Source organism: Notolepis coatsorum (assembly GCF_963971535.1).
Source record: "Notolepis coatsorum genome assembly, chromosome: 11".
Classification (NCBI taxonomy): Eukaryota; Metazoa; Chordata; class Actinopteri; order Aulopiformes; family Paralepididae; genus Notolepis; species Notolepis coatsorum.
In genome coordinates, this window is record NC_140175.1 from 30,037,854 (window position 1) to 30,055,664 (window position 17,811).

Here is a 17,811-nt window from a genome sequence, read left to right on the forward strand (position 1 = left end):
GGTGACATCTGGGTCCCACAGGACCAGGTCGGCGTCGGAGCCCACAGCGATGCGTCCCTTACGGGGGTAGAGGTTGAAGATCTTGGCTGCGTTGGTGCTGGTCACTGACACAAACTGGTTCTCATCCATCTTGCCCGTAACCTGAAGCAGTGTCAAAGGTGAAGAGAAATAATGCATGAAATAGACCCCGTGTTGTGTGACACTTTGAGAAATTATGATCTAATTAAAATAAATATTCTACCTCTATCTCGACCGAGCTTTTTTACGGTGGCTGCCCCCACGTTGTGGAATAGTCAGCCACTACAAATCCGGTCTGCCCAGACGCTAGAGATTTTTAAGTCGCAGCTGAAAACTCATTGGCTTTTTGAGGCTTGTTACAGTAAGCCATACATCCCTGGTCCTGTTGTGACTATTTAGTGTATTTATTGTATTGTATTGACTTGTGCATTTTATATTGTATTTTGTGCAACTTCGGTTGGTTTTAAATGTGCTATTTAAATAAAGGTACCTTGACCTATAGAAACACTAAACAGATTTGTCATGCCCGTGATCTCACTTGTATCATCAAACTACTAACTACAGTACTACTACTGTTTAGTTATTGAGTTACACAAGTTAGAATGTGTGACGTCAGATATTCCAGGATAGTAATACAGCTCAGTGAAATTAGGAACCAGAGAATGATGAACAGTTCCTGGAAGCAAAGGCATTGATATGATATATATTCTTTTAAATGTTGGATGTACACAATCTCGTTGCACTGTCTTGTACTGTGTAATGACAATAAAGTGAATCTAATTATTTAAAATGTTCATACTTTTTCCTATGCTTTATTTAAAGGTGCTATAGATATATTTGGACATAGACTAATCATTTAAAAAAAGAAAAAAAAACATCCACAAAGCTTTTAGAAAGGTGCGGAATAAAAGTAATGCTCCCCCCCCCCCAAAACATTGATTTGTGAATTTATCATTCAAAAGAATTTGGCAGACCAATGCAAGAGGCTGCGGTCTCGACTCCCGGAGTCAGCATTGCCTGCGGCTTGGGCCGATCGTCATACTAACTCGTGTGGCTGAGTTAGCGGGAGGGAAGTCGTGGGTGGTAATCTGGCGTTGTGGACAGCGACGCCTACAGGTCAGGTCTGGGCGCCTGCTCAGCGAAAGGCAGGAAGTGGTGAAGGCAGCGTGACCTCCCACGCGTTACACTTCACCAATGAGAGTCCTCGCTGCCAGGTGAAAAGAGAGCCGCTGGCTGTCTCCGCACGTGTCGGAGGAAGCATGTGGTAGACTTCAGGGTTCCCTTGTACCGACCAGTAGGGGGAACATGCGCACAACGACCAGGTAGGGATGGGGGGGAATTGGCATAACGACTAAATTGGGATGGGGAGAAAAGCATAGAAAATAAGGCAGAGAAAAATAGGATACAACTATTTTTTTTAAAGAATTTGGCGGGTCTGAATTTACAAATGTGCATGTGTCCCATCCCTACTTCCCATTTCCCCACGTGGAATGCACCTGATAAATGTGCTGCTCCCGTTTTCAAGAAGAAAATGGCAGCTTTTTCAACCTAAAGTTGAACCTATGTTTCTGACAACTTGTATAAACTAGTTTAATAATTATCGTATTACTATGTAATCCTATGTAAACACACCATTATTTTGGTCTGACATGCTGGTGCTCTAGTGTGACATCTAGTGGCTGAAGGTTGTCTCTATAGCACCTTTAATACATCCTCAATACATCACACACTCCAACCCTTTAAACGAATAACTCCCAAACCAATAGAATTTGTACAAAACAGCTTGTCGTTTTGGGATACGTGTGAGATTATGGGGGCATAATTCATCTGCTTTGTTTTGTTTTTGGTGGAGTGTTCCTTTAAACGTGTACAGCTGCTGCATACCACACACTTGTCCCAGATGAGGGACATTCTCTCCTCGGTTCCGTTCGTGCCCTCGGGGATCAGGGTGAAGTCGTCCTTGCCCACAGCGCGCTGGTCTGTTTTGAATGGGCAGTGAGCGCTCCCAGTCACCTGCAGGTCCCCGCTGTGGTGGAGGGCAGAGCAGAGAACACGGGGGTGAAGTGAGAGTCACACTGGATTTAACCTGTACCTGTATCACATCACGTCACGTCACGTCACGTCACATCACATCACATCACATCACATCATATCATATCACGTCACGTCATGTCATGTCATGTCATATCATATCATATCATATCATATCATATATCATATCACATCACATCACATCATATCACGTCATGTCATGTCATGTCAGGGGGACCCTGGTGGAAACAAGACGAAAGTCTTTCTCTGGTCTGCATCCCCTTAACAATTGTATGTATTGAGATGTACTGTACTGTACCCATTCTGCAATCTGTTAATAAACTTTTCAATCAATCAATCAATATCGCGACGACTTAACTCAGCTTCTAGGAAAGTGAAAAAAAAATTACATGGCATATCTCCCTGTGTGTCGAAGTGTCCTTGAGCAAGAAGCTTAACCCCTAACTGCTCCCAATGGGCAGGTTGGCACCTTACATGTTTGTCTCTTCCGTCGGTGTGTGAATGTGTGAGCGAACGGGTGAATGCGAGGCATAAGTTGTAAAGCACTTTGGATAAATGCGCTATATAAATGCAGTCCATTTACCATTATGAATGCAGTCCATTTATATATATATTTTTTGTATTACTCCTGGCAGTCACTGGGTACTGATTATCACACTATACCCTAAGAAGAGCTTCTAGTACATCTGTGTACTGTGTTGTGTATTTATTAGGTATTTATTACCGTCATCACCCTTGTTCTATTTGTACCTCGTGTTTAGTAAGGTACTTCTCTTACCAGGAGAGCAGTGAGTTGAGATAGTCGGGTGTGGTCGGGTCGGGGCTGAGGGGCGGAGACGTGACGTAGGCGGCAGCCTTGGCCCAGTTCTTGCTCCAGTAGTGTGAGCCATCTGTGCCCAGACTCGCAGTGATCGGCTCCCCGTAGACCACAGTGCCTGCAAGTCCATCCCAATTAAAATGAATGACACTGCCGTGCGTATACTGTTGCAATGTTAACACCAGGCCCAGGGACAACAGTCTAAAATTTGCTTTGGCTAACACTGTCTCACACATTTACATTTATGTTCATTAATGTGTGCTGTCCCTGTTCAAATATAAAAAAAAATCTAAACAAAAATAATGTCATGATTGAGAAAGATGAGTTTGGAATACACATTAACACTTTGAATGCCCATCACGAGATATTTCGGGTTATCAGCCCGCGGGTTGAATGCCCATCACGAGAATTCTCGTTTTTTTATTTTTTATTAGCGATCTGAATTCATATTTCATCAACCGTTGGTAATCCTGCCCCGCCAGGCGCTCAGATGTGAAAAAAGCGCCCCCTATCGTCTCCCAGATGGTAATGCACCATTTTGGATTGGACTCGATGAAAATGGATGAGAAAAAATAACTCTGGAATCCACATTTTACTTCTCACGCATGTAACCGGAGCCGATCAGATAAATTCTGAACCCTCAGCACAGCGTGTAATATGTGTTTTACAGTATACGCGTGGGATCAATAAAAGGATCGTTTTTTGGAATGGCGATCAGGAATTGGAATAATCCATTTGGATACCATCTAATCTCAGGTAAGGAATCTATTTTACCAGTCTTAGGATAATCAGACCCGTTTTCACGGAGATATAAGCTTTTCCCCTATAATGTGATATGGCTGTTTGACTGTAAGAGCGATCAGGAACTGAGAGAATCGATTTTCAGCGCACGGCACCAGCGTGCACACGTACACATATACTATCGATAATCTAGCGTTTATTTGAAAACTATTCATAAATAGGCCGAAAAATGACAACGTTCTAGAATATTACAGTACAGGGTGATTATCATGGAATCTTTTTATTTTTTTGTGAAAACGAGGGCTTTTCAAAATGCTATAAAACGGAAATGAACCGATAAAAAAACAATCCGCTTCGACAATGTTGACTGGAAATGAGTCATTGATAATGCGACGGGCAGATTAGACACATAGCCATAATTTAAAACATAGATTAGGCGATATTAATGCTAACATTGAAGTGGATGGTGGGCATTCAAGCACTAAATGTGGGCACTGAAAGTGTTAAAAGTGTAAGTGCTATTTTTCTGTTAAAATATGTGTTAAATAGCTCTATATTCCAACAGCCATCACGGCATGATATAATAATAATAATAATAAACTTTATTTGTGTAGCACCTTTCATACAAGAATTGCAGCTCAAAGTGCTTCACGGCAGTAAAAGAAAAGACTGGCAGATCAAGAGCAATGCATAGTGCCAACATAAAATAAGCATTAAATAGATAGCAGCAAAATAGACAAGTCAAGGTAAGGCATAGAACATTAAATCACATTGTTTTTCATATTAGGAATTTAGGATCTAACATTATCACTGATACACGTCCTTTTAACTTAACTTTTGTGATTTATGATCACAGGGACTCGAACCCATGATGGTCTAGTCATTTGTACCTGAAAATTACTCTTTATTATTGCATAACAAAACATTTCTATGTACTGTTTTGACACCAAGAGAAGTCCTGGAGCCCACACCCCTCAGTACGGGATATACCCCAGTGTTTGGTCAGTAACATGGGTCTCCCAGTCCCTCTACTCTGCAGTAAACAGAAAATACATTTTCTGGTATCCCTTTCCACTTTATCCAATCAGGAGAGAGAACCCTAGAATGATATATTTTACTTATTTCAAGAAATCTTGCCAAGCCAAATTAGCTGACTGCACTGGTAGATTATTTTACTTGTTTCAAGCACATATATTATTTGCTTAAAAATTGTTTATATGTCTTGTTTTTGCAGTGTGGAGTTCTCTCTCCTGATTGGATAAAGTGGGAACGGGATACCAGAACATTTATTTTCTGTTTACTGCAGAGCGAAGAGACTGAGAGACCCATGTTACTGACCAGCCAATCTCTATCAGTGATGGCTGTCAGAGTGTAGAGCTATTATTTTAACATGTAGACCACTTTAACAAACATAAAAATACCACTTTCAACAGCACCTTCAACAACCAGACAGAATTCACATATCTCATGAACCAGCTCCATCCAGATTTGAGAAGAGAGCTAGGGAACGTGAAGCCTCTGGACAGACAATGAATGGAAGATGGATTTTGTGGACAATGCTACGGTTCCCGGGGTTATTGAATGGAGATATGGACACACTCTGTTTCAGTGTGTCCACATCTCCATTCTGCTTTTCTGTGTGTCTGTTTCACCGTCAGCTAAAGGCTACTGTCTCAGTTGCGTTGTCAATGATGCAAAAATCAGGCGTTTTCTATTAATGCTGTGATAGATGAAGGTCTCCTCTTATTTCTAGCTTTGGGAGAAAGTACGGGTGTTGACACATTATTGATTGAACCGTCATGATCATGCAGTGGTGGAAAGTACTGTATTACTCAAGTACTGTACTTTCGAACTACTTGTACTTTATACTTTTACTACACTACATTTCAAAGGACATTATTGTACTTTTTACTCCACTACATTTATCCAAACCCATCAGTTACTAGAAAGATATTTTGTATAGAAAACATGGCACAAATGTAGATTATATGAAAATGATATACTTTCACATTTGAAGCCTATCAACTTCAAGAGGACGTAATCAGAGCAGCATAACTGGACCACATACCACTTTAACATAACCTTTAATCAGAGTAGCATAACTGGACCACATACCACTTTAACATAACCTATAGAGGTCAATGGATTGAGGATTGAATGCTCCCAAGCACTGGAATGTAGAATGCATACTTTTACTTTAGATACTTAAGTACATTCAATAGCAAATACTTCTCTACTTTTACAATCATTTGAATGGAGGACTTTTACTTTTACCAGACTACTCATTTATCTCGCTATTTCAAATGTTTAAAGGAACTGTGTACTTCTTCTACCACTGTGATCATGTGATCGCCTTATATGAGTTGTGTTTCAGGCTTGTTTTCTTTGCTTCATGCAGAATCTCACCCTTCTTCCTGGCCTGAGCGATGACGTCAGCCGCGCTCTTGCTCATCACCTTGGTGATGTAGAGAGGACAATTGGTCTGATTGGCCACGGTCACGGAGCGGTTGACAGCCTCCGCCTCCACCTGGAAAAGGGAGAAATGCAATTGCAATTGTCATTCAAACCATTCAGCTTCTTTCAAACTGAAGACTTAAACAAATAAATATAAAATGATGTATAGCATACATTTACATTTGCTTTTTGTTTTATAATGAACGTTGCTTGAAAGAGCATTGTACAAGACGAGGAATAATGTTTTGTTTTTTGCATAAAATTGATCTTCTTTCTTTTTATCCGATTAATCAATTAATCGCTTCAATAATCGATAGATTAATCGACTATGGAAGCGGTCGTTAGGTGCAGCCCTAATCTTCACTCTAGCTTTAAAACTGAGCTACAGCCGCTAACAGACAGAGGGGTTTAATGGGGAATAGAGTGCAGGGGATCAAGCTTCCAGCCCAGATGATGACAGATGCAGATGCTAGAGTCAGGATGGTTGGACAGAAGACTGAAACACAGTTCTACCTCCTCAGGACGGCTCAGGACGTGTCCCTCGGGTCCAGTGATTCCCTGATCCAGAATCCTGCGTTGCTCCTAAAAACACATAAACAAACACACGTAAACAAACACAATATGTACACGGACAGACACACATCACGGCAGAAATGGACGATCGTGTGCAGGCACTGCAGCTAATATCCCACATGGCCGGAACAACCCTGACCCTGATGCATATTCATGAGGCAGCTGTTAAAGGGCGCAGTGTTGAATGTCTCATGGTGACTATGAGAGAGAAAATTATGTCGTCACTACAACTTCAGAGAGAAAGAGTGATACTACATTTCCCCTTCTATTGTAATGGATTCAAATAGATACTGCAATTATTATCTCTTTCTTGGCATAACCTTAAACCTATCGGAAAATGTTCCTATCTTTCCGCTTCTTTTCATCCCCCATCTCTGTTTGCTGTCATAATGCTGAAGTGTGAACTGAGCATAATTAGCTAATAGTGAATCGAAACATTCGCCTATTTCCTGTGTTAGTAATGAGAGTAGATTTTAGGAATGAGAGGAGTAGAATAGTTTTCAATGTTAGGAACAAGAGGAATATGATGGTTTCTCCTTTTCCCCTTCTTTGATTCACATTTTTATATGAGCTCATTCTCATGTTCATTGAGAAATAACTGGGTGTTAAAGCGGTTAATAAATGTGTGGGAATGAGTGTGTATGTGCACGTGCACTTCGGGAGCCGGAACTAATGACCAATGAAGTTCAGCCGGTGTTCCCAGACGGGGCACGGAGAGTGTGGAGCGAGGAAGTGGAACGTGGGAATGGCACACGGGAGCTAGTTGAGCTCTCCGCCCATTTGCCACGAGACAAGAATCTACTCATCATGAACGGCTCATGGACTATTTGTTTTGTCTACAAAACCAGTGTTTGTTTTTGTTACCGGACCAACTGAATTATAAGTGGTGGATCGACCGCCACTCAGGAGAGCACTCAGTCTCATTCTCCAATGAACTTACGACAAAAAGGGCTTTCTCTTAGGGCCATTTGAGACATTTTCGGGCAAGACATGAATATAGCCAATATATTATAATATAATATTAATTATATATGTTTTATTGGGACAGTTGGTGAATCCCAAAATCGGCCCGAAAAGGTCTCAAATGGCCCTAAGAGAAAGCCCTTTTTGTCGTTTGGTGAATGAGACCCCACTGGTGATCTTGGTAAGCTAACCCCTACTGTTATGTCACTGTCTCTTATTTGAAAACTAGACCATTTAACAACGTTTCCTTGTCCTCGATACTCCAGTACACTTCATGTTATGCCTAGCTGTTCTAGTTTGTAACCCGCTGCAGCAGCTAGAACAGTTTTGCCTGTGCCGCATATTTTTGTCAGGGTCCTGCATGAACCGTGAAGGTTCCACGGGAACGCAGCCCTCGGTTGTGTATTACAGAATCGAGGGTGCACCGATACCACTTTTTCACTGCCGATACCAATCCTGAGACCTAGACCTTCAGTATCAGTCGATGCAGAGTACCGATCCGATCCATTCCTTCTACTGAACAGTATAGACTTTAGTTTGGGGTCATTGGAAAATAGATTATTGAGAGGCAATACATATTTGTCCATTAGAGAGATCTAACATCATTCTATGTGCCCAAGAATACAGCAAATCAAGTCACTTTGCTTCTTTTCTGACATCCCACAGACGGCTCATGGCATCAGATTTTAGTACCGGGGAAATCCGCTGATACTGATCTTACCCTATCTTAGCCTGCTATCGTACTGATATCCAATAACCAGGATCAATATCGGTGCGTCCCGGTACAGAGCGAGGGATAATACCTCAGCGATGATGTCTCCGTTTTCAGCATGAACCTGGGCGATGGCTCCCAGGTCACGGATCACACTGAACACCTCGTACACCTGCAAGGACAAAGAAACAGCAAACATACAAATAAGCACATTAGCATCCTTTTTTTATACAATATTTTAGTTCCAAACACGCATTGTGATTGGACAGCAGACAATCCACCACGAGTGCTTATAAGTGCAGTATAAGAACTGGTATCTTACATTGCATAGCAACGGGGGACTAATTGTTGTTGGTCTAAAAAATTATGTTTGAAAAGATTATGTAAAAAAAAATTGTGCTGTCAATAGATTAAAAAAAAGTAACTAATTAATATCACAATTTTCTGTAATTAATCTAGATTAATCTAGATTAAAATAGCATTTTTCTACATAAGACCGAAGCTTGTAACCGATATTTACTTGAGTAAAATCATGGAATTAATGTAAAATCAACACAAAGAAAGTATATTTAGTTAGACTATTTTAATAGCTTTCTTTGAATACAGTTTCTCTCCTGTGAAATACAAATGTTCAACAAAACCATCAACATTGACTCAGCTAGACCTCTTTCTTATATCCGCGGCGCTAAGATTGAAGATTTTTCACTCCATAGATTAATCTAGATACATTTATTTGAATGCTATAATAAATTTGTATTAATCTCCAGAGTTAAAGCATTAATTTTGACAGCCCTAAAAAATATATATTTGTATAGAAGCAATAACATACTCAAGGTCATTTGAGTGGTTTATTGGCTACACTGGTGCAAACCACCAGAAAATAGCTCCCCTCAATAACCACAACTGTTCCTTGTCACTCCGAATTGTTATGACTGTGGCTTATACTCTTGAGGCCGAGTCAATTGTACACCCTCCTCAGTCACACAGTATGTAAATCTCCCACGTTACGATTGTCTCGGTAGTAATGGCACTGATTTCACGGAGGTAGAAACACTGCCATCTTGAATAAGTTACCACCATCGCCAGACTGCCAAATATGCATTAATGAAGTACCATCAACGTTTTTCACAGAGGGAGTGGATGATAAACTTTGGCTGCACCGGCCCCTCTGTGCATTCCTTACACAGGTGCAAAGGCCTATATGCGGACCTGGTTCAAAGGAGCTTTTCGACCATGAGTCAGAAACAGACTCGGACAAAGACATAGCTTATGCTTTTTACATTCTCCCCAGAGAAAACTCTCCTCTGGCCCGGAGCAGGCCAAGGAAAACATACTGATAGACTGAGAGAAAAGGAGCTAATGCTGCAACCAGGGCTATGGTGGTATGTCTACGGTATCATACAAGACGGAACTGTGTTTCCAGGTCAGTGCCTGTGAAGGCTGCATGAAAAAAATCTAAAGTGAGTTTTTCTCTCTAAATATTTCCTCAACGGTCACCTTATCCTTGACCGAGTGGAACAAACCTGCTGGTCTGCCATCCTTATCTTGCAGCTAAGGAAGTATCCTTATATCCTTATCACCATCAGTGGTTTTCTCATTTATTTTATGTCAAGGACCCTCAAATTGATCCTCTTAACGCCACAGACCCCCATTTGGCAATATTTAAGCATCTTAGCAGATGTTGATTGTTAGATATGTTTGTCAACTGTCTAGGTGTGGAAGTAACAGTGGAGAGAGTGAAAACTATGATCAGAATAAACATGTTCTCATCTGGGCTAACTTTAGTGAATGAAATAGTACTGAAATATATTTCTCTTTTTGCTGGGGAGCACCTGGTGACAGTGGATCAGGAGGTAGATCAGTCGTCTGGTAATCAGAAGGTTCCCGGTTCGATTCCCGCTCCTCCCAGCAGCGTGTCGAAGTGTCCTTGAGCAAGACACTTAACCCCTAACTGCTCCTGATGAGCAGGTTGGCACCTTGCATGGTTGCCTCTGCCATCGGTGTGTGAATGTGTGAGTGAATGGGTGAATGTGAGGCATAAGTTGTAAAGTGCTTTGGATAAAAGTGCTATATAAATGCACCATTTACTATTTAACATTTATATTTACCATTTACCATTTAGGTTGTTGAGGGACGCCAGAACTCACTTCCTCTTCTTATGATTTTGTGTTTCATAAAATACCTTAAGGACATTTCTTTCATATGAAAGTAGCCACTGTGGCAATTGCTATTTCAAGATGATGTGCATTCATGTGATCGCTGATATTTCCAAACAAAATCACTATAAGCGTTCAAAGAGAAGGATGCTTTTGTGTTTTTGAGGGGGATTCAAGCAATAGAAGAAAGCGAGTAATACCAAGCCGCCACAGAAGAAGTCGTACCTGAGCGTCTGTAAGCTGGAAAACATCCTTATAAGCCAGATAAACGAGGAAGGAGTTGACACCTGAGGAACAGAGGATGTCATTAGTCAAAGGCAAAGGAGAGGAAGGGAGGCTTCATGCTTAGGAGACAATGCGTTTACTCAAATAACTGTTTCTCTGTGCAGTTTCCCAAGGAACTCCAAAGATCTCTATACAAATGGGCCGCACTATGGACAATTCAGTTAAATATTGAAATTGTACATGTATTTATTTTACATTATCAAGATGAGTATGAGTAACTTGATCATGTAAAATAAATATTCAACTTAATTGTCCATGTTTATAGAGACCAGACTACATTGCCAATTATCCTTGTCAGCTATGTGCCCCCAAGAACATTATCAGCATCTACTACTGGTTTACTGAAGGTTCCCAACCACAGCCAAACGAAAGTCTGGGTTGCAGCCTTTGCGAATTATGCACCAAAGCTATGGAACACCCTGCCTATGGACACTAGGGAGGCTAGATCACTAAGTAAGATAAAAACCTACCTCTTTACCTTACACTATGATTATTGTACAGTAAATGAGAGCTATTTTATTGCACTGCACTATTGAACTATTTTATGCTAATTGTATGTCTATTCTTATGATTATTGCACTATAAATGAGAGCTATTCTATTGCACTGCTTTTATTCTGTCTGTACTTTATGCATCGCTTTATGTATGCCAAATTGCCTATGTCTATTTTATGTCTACATTACTGCTGTGAAGCACTTTGGGGCGCAATTATTTTGTGAAAGGTGCTATACAAATAAGGTTTATTATTATTATTATTATTATTATTATTATTATTATTATTATTATTATTATTATTATTATTATTATTGTTAAAAGAGGAGACAGGTAAGGAATCCTCATAACAGAGCACCTTTAACTCATTTGAGACAAAAGTCAAATATGATAATAGCAAGAAGAAACCAAATTGACCACACTCAGTTGGACTGAGTTGCGCTGCGTGGGGCTGAGTTGGACGCTGATCATACCGTGGTCCTTGACGAGCGTCTCCATCTCGTCCTGGACTCCCTTGTACCACTCGGTGATGTCGACGTGCAGGGAGTAGTCGCAGCAGGACTTGCTGTCCGCCCACTCGCGCCACTGCTCAAAGGCTGCGACCAGACTCATGCCAACTTCAGGAACCACATGGTCAACTGGATATAGACACACACAGGCACACACACAGGCACACACACACACACACACACACACAGGCACACACACACACACACACACACACACACACACACACACACACACACACACACACACACACACACACACACACACACACACACACACACACACACAGGCACACACACACACACACACACACACACACACACACACACACACGCACACACACACACACACACACAAAGCACAATGATTAAGTGACTCGAAAATATTTAAAGAAATGTGTCCTCTGGGCGGCTAGGTGGTGCAGTGGGCAAGGTGCTCACCACCAATGCAGGAGACGCTGGGTTCGAGCCCAGCTCTCCGCATTGCTATCAGCTTGGCTGGTCGTTCATACTAATACAATTGGCAGTATTAGGGGGTGGGAAGCTGATGTACATGATGATGTAAGGCTTCGTCCACATTGCAGCCGGCTTGTGGGAGGCATGGCCTAACAGCGTTCGAGACAGGGGAGGGTAGAATTGGACGATATGAAATTGGGATGGGAGAGAAAAATAGAAAATGGGAGAAAAAGTAGATATAAAAAAAAGAAATGTGTCCTCTGCATGTAACCCATCCTAACTACTTGCAGCAGTGGGCACACAGTGCAGAGCCCGGGGGGCCAACTCCAGTTCTAATGCCAGTATCTTGGTCAAGGGCAACGGCGGACATATGTACCTAGCATGCATGTCCTCTATGATGTGGGAGGAAGCCGGAGGACCTGGAGGACACCCACACAAACACAGGGATAACATGAAAACTCCACACAGAAAGGCCCCCTACTGTGCCACCATGCTGCCTTTTTATTATCTCTTTCATCCGTCTGCAGTGTACCGCAGCGCTTGTCCGGGTCCATGTATCCATTTGACCCAATCAGAGTTTAGGTTCTGTGGACGCTGCAGTACAGTCAGCATTCTGGCTGAGGTGGAAGTGCCACCAGGCTGAGTAGGAGTATAGTATGTCTGCAGTGAGAGGGGAGGGCGCCGCCACAGAGTGCTGAGTCAGCTAGGAGGAAGGCCACTGTCCCCGCTCGCTCCATGTTGTTTCTGGGTGATTATTATAACAGGGAAACAAATTACATCTCCCTCTATCCGGACAGGACGGCCACCCCACTGCCCTGTGCGGCGTGCCTCCCAGTCAGCACCTTTTGACACTGAGGGATGTACTGTATGGAACAGATGGACGTGTGTTTGTTGGCACCGCCACAGAGAGACCTGGCATCTGTCCCCCGTGGCCATTAAGATGGTATTCAATTAATCCCTTATGGTAAACGAAGCGTAAGAGACAAACCAGGGCTGGGATTAATGCACTCACAATCAACATAAATCACATTTTGTTAACAGCAATGTTACCAATGAAATGTGACCATTTCTTTGTTATATATATACTGTATATGTATGTATATATATATATTTATGTATATACATACATATATACAGTATATATATATAACAAAGAAATGGTCACATTTCATTGGTAACATTGCTGTATATATATGTGAGTGTGTGTGTGTGTGTGTATATATATATAGTTTTTAATGTTCAAACGCCATACATACTGATCATGGTGGTGCCACCGGCCAAGGCGGCACGGGTGCCCTGGTAGAAGTCGTCCGCTGACGTCATGCCCCGGTCGGGCATCTGGAAGCGTGTGTGCACATCGATGCCCCCTGGCATCAGCATGCGCCCGTGGGCATCGACAATCTTCACCCCACCGGGCACAATGAGGTTCTCCCCGATTTGTCTGACAGACGAGAGAGAGAGAGAGAGAGAGGGGGGGGGGGGGGGGGGTAGTGGTAAAGAGGGAAAGACAGAGGAGACAGAGACACAAATGATGTAACTCTGTGAAGCATAATGATGAAACCGCATCTACATTTGTGGCTGCGACCAGCAGCTCTATAGGTCACTCTAGAGACGGAGTCGGTCGGTTTGTCCACAAAAATGTCTTCACTCTCCAGTGGCCACAGGTTTTGCCCTAGGAGGCTGAAGTTCTGGCATGTGTGTGTGTGTGCGTGTGCGTGTGCGTGTGTGTGTGTGTGTGTGTGTGTGTGTGTGTGTGTGTGTGTGTGTGTGTGTGTGTGTGTGTGTGTGTGTGTGTGTGTGTGTGTGCGTGTGAAGGTGTTTGTGAGTGTCTGTTCATGCCAGTTGGGGGGGGGCGTGGCAATGGGTGTGGCCTATCGCAAAAAGGTTGCAGCTATTGCACATTCGCTCTTGTTAATGGCAGCGTCACTAGAGTACCTCAGAAGAAGAACGACATAAATATGTTTACAGGGGAACAATGTTTTCAAGCTGTATTAGGATGGTAAGTGAGAGAGCTGCGTTCATTCATAGATAAAAAAAAACAGTATATCACATTCATACTCCCATGTGATTTGGATTCACTTTACACCTGCAAATACACGGGCTGTCCAAGAAAGGTCAAAATGGAGTCATGTGGTTCTTCGATGCCAGGGTTCAACTATCCTCTAGGACGCAGACGAATAAACTCACTTGATGACTCCATCCTCCATGTAGAGGTCGGCGCAGAAGGACTGATCATCGTTGACGATCTTCGCCCCTTTGATCAGGAGACGGTCACTCTGGAAGAGGACGATAAAGAAGACGCTTAGCTGCCGTACGCTTTAGTTACCGCATTTACACACATTGAACATTTCCACCAACATTGTGGGGAAACCGGACACAGCATTATTATATGAAAAGCACTGTCCAGGGTTTAAATGGTACCCTGTATAAAAACAAGCTTATGAGGCACGACTTGATGTAGGACTAACTGCTTCCGAGTATCATGACTTAGATACTGGCCCCTAAAATACTACAGAACACACCAAGACACCAAATCCCCACCCATCCCCCCACTTCCAGACACAATTCCAACCCCCTTAAAACTCCCGGCTGCCATGCTCATCCTGATGCTCATCCTGGCACGGTGTCACCACATGATTTGGTGCTGTGCTTTGTTGTAGTGCCCAGTTGTGCCATGCTGAATCCCCGCTGTGCCCTGTGCCGTTCTGCCGGCTTCCATTCTGATAAGGGACAGCGTGTCCTCTGTCTGTGTGCTTTATGGTTGTTGCACCATTTTTAAGCTCCTGCGTGTCTCTGTGCTGCACACTGCATCTTTTACTAATGTCTCTTTTTGTTTTGTTTGCCAGCGGCACACACACACACACACACACACACACACACATACACACATATGCATCCCACAAACACATTTACAAAGGCTTACAGGCACACACACACACACACACACAAACATCACACGAACAAATAAAATATTTACAAATGCTTGCTGGCACACACAAGAAAATAAACACATACACAAAGGCTTGCAAGCACATACACATACACACAAACACACACACACACACACACAATCACACACACACAACACAACACAACACAACACAACACACAACACAACAGCCCAAATGAGATGGAGGACAGAGAATAGTGCTGTTTGGATCAGCACCCGATTTCTGTGAGGCTGGGCTAGTTTAACAATGACAGTGTGTGTGTGTGTGTGTGTGTGTGTGTGTGTGTGTGTGTGTGTGTGTGTGTGTGTGTGTGTGTGTGTGTGTGTGTGTGTGTGTGTGTGTGTGTGTGTGTGTGTGTGTGTGTGTGTGTGTGTGTGTGTGTGTGTGTGTGTGTGTGTGTGTGTGTGTGTGTGTGTGTGTGTGTGTGTGTGTGTGTGTGTGTGTGTGTGTGTGTGTGTGTGTGTGTGAGAAAAGAAGGAAAGAAAGAAAGAAAGAAAGAAAGAAAGAAAGAAAGAAAGAAAGAAAGAAAGAAAGAAAGAAAGAAAGAAAGAAAGAAAGAAAGAAAGAAAGAAAGAAAGAAAGAAAGAAAGAAAGAAAGAAAGAAAGAAAGAAAGAAAGAAAGAAAGAAAGAAAGAAAGAAAGAAAGAAAGAAAGAAAGAAAGAAAGAAAGAAAGAAAAGGGGGTAATAGAGGATGCTGGGAGGCACGGAGAAGAAGAGGGACATGGAGGAATAGAAGGATAGGACAGAGGAGAGGGGCCTGGATGAATAGAGGAAAGGATGGAGGAGAGGGATATGGAGGAAAAGAGGAAAGGATGGAGGAGAGGGACATGGAGGACTTTAAGAGGAACAAAGGATGGCAAAAGGAGCAGTGTGGTGGATTTGAATGTGAATGAAAAGAGAGACATGTTCACTGCTTTCTGAAAAGTCTATAGTTGTATTAGAGCAGCTCTGTCAGGGTGAGGTACCAGGCAGTGCTTACCTCATGGCTATGCTAACTAAAATGCTAACTAACATGCTAATGACTAATTCACTTATGAAGGTAGCAGCAAACCCTGCTGCTTTAACACAATTAGGAGAAGAATGCACCGGTGAAACAATAACAGCCTGTCTTTAGGACACGCCCCCCCAATGTCCTCTTCTCGCTGACATCATAATGGATATTATAAGAGGAATAATGAGGGTTCACTTCAGACCTAGTCATCAATCATCCATGCCTGCTTTTGCCACTTAGGAGGGTGGAGTCCCACCCGCCTCCACCACCCCCACTCTCAGGCCCCCCCCTGGTACCCCCACCCCCCTGGCACCCCCACCCTCCTGTCGCCCCAGTGGCTCCGGCCCCCTCTAACTGAAAGGGAGAGGCACAATTCTGGATCACGAGGCCCCGAGCATCAAGCGGTAACAAAGGGTGCTCTGTTTGAGCTTCTGCCTCTAGCGTGTTTCCCAGCCAGCAGCCCTAAACACAACTGCTGCTTTCCAGAGACCCCCCCAAGCCCCGCCCCCGGCATGCGTTCCGGCCGACCAATGGGAAAGTCCAGTGCTGTTGGCTTCACTTCTTTGATAGATTTTTTCACTCATCATAAACCCTCGCTCCTTTCTCCATGGCAACTGAAATGCTTGCAGAATACATGAGACACTACATGCACACACACACAGCGCTTTACAATTTTGTTCCTCACATTCAAATGTCAAGTTAGACCGCGCTCTCAAGATTCGACACTGGGTGCTGAAATCCCATTAAGTATTATATAAAAAAGAAGCAGTGAAGCTAGACCAGCACTCTCAGGTTCAAGTATTTAATAGCAGCCTGAAACAAACATGTTTCGGAATTACATATTCCTTCGTCAGTGTTATAGCTTGCCAAGCTATAACACTGACGAAGGAATATGTAATTCCGAAACATGTTTGTTTCAGGCTGCTATTAAATACTTGAACCTGAGAGTGCTGGTCTAGCTTCACTGCTTCTTTTTTATGTTCCTCACATTCACCCATTCACTCACACACCGACGGTGGAGGCAAGCATGCAAGGTGCCAACCTGCTCATCGGGAGCAATTGGGGGTTACAGTAAGTGTCCTCCTCAAGGACACTTCGACAAGCTGCCCGGGAGGAGCGGGAATCGAACCGGGGACCTTCCGATTACCAGATGACCTCTCTACCTCCTGAGCCACTGTCGCCCCCCCCCCACACAAAAAGGCACGCCTCACTAACAATGATCATTGCAGGTCTGGGATTTGCATAGCAGATGTCCTCTGAAAGGTGTAAAAATAACGGTGGTGATGGCCGTCATACAAACAGGCCATGTGTTAAAGGAACACGCTAACATTTTGGGACATTAGCTTACCGTCTTCTCCAGAGAGAGACAAGAAGATAGATACCAGTTTCCTCTCTGTGCGTTCAGTAGAAAGCTATCTGGCTGCATGTTAGCCTAGCTTAGCACAATGAATGGAAGCGGACATGTACGGGTAGCCTACGCATTGTCCAACTAACACCTCTCCCGAAGGCTACCTGTACATGTCTGCTTCCATTCATTGTGCTAAGCTAGGCTAACATGTAGCCAGATAGCTTTCTACTGAACGCACAGAGAGGAAACTGGTATCTATCTTCTTGTCTCTCTCTGGAGTAGACGGTAAGCTAAT

General features: G+C 43.1%; 1 protein-coding gene across 1 annotated transcript in view; it reads right to left on the reverse strand.

The window, feature by feature from the left end:
* Positions 1 to 17,811, reverse strand: part of LOC311236709 (dihydropyrimidinase-related protein 2-like) — a 33,887-nt gene that overhangs the window by 6,690 nt on the left and 9,386 nt on the right. Inside the window, 10 exon segments of the mRNA XM_084324435.1 lie at positions 1 to 141; positions 1,903 to 2,044; positions 2,849 to 3,005; positions 6,035 to 6,155; positions 6,596 to 6,664; positions 8,422 to 8,502; positions 10,712 to 10,773; positions 11,737 to 11,901; positions 13,482 to 13,666; positions 14,413 to 14,501. The exon segment at positions 1 to 141 is cut by the window's left edge and continues 30 nt beyond it. Of these exon segments, the coding sequence (XP_084180561.1) occupies positions 1 to 141; positions 1,903 to 2,044; positions 2,849 to 3,005; positions 6,035 to 6,155; positions 6,596 to 6,664; positions 8,422 to 8,502; positions 10,712 to 10,773; positions 11,737 to 11,901; positions 13,482 to 13,666; positions 14,413 to 14,501 (1,212 nt within the window).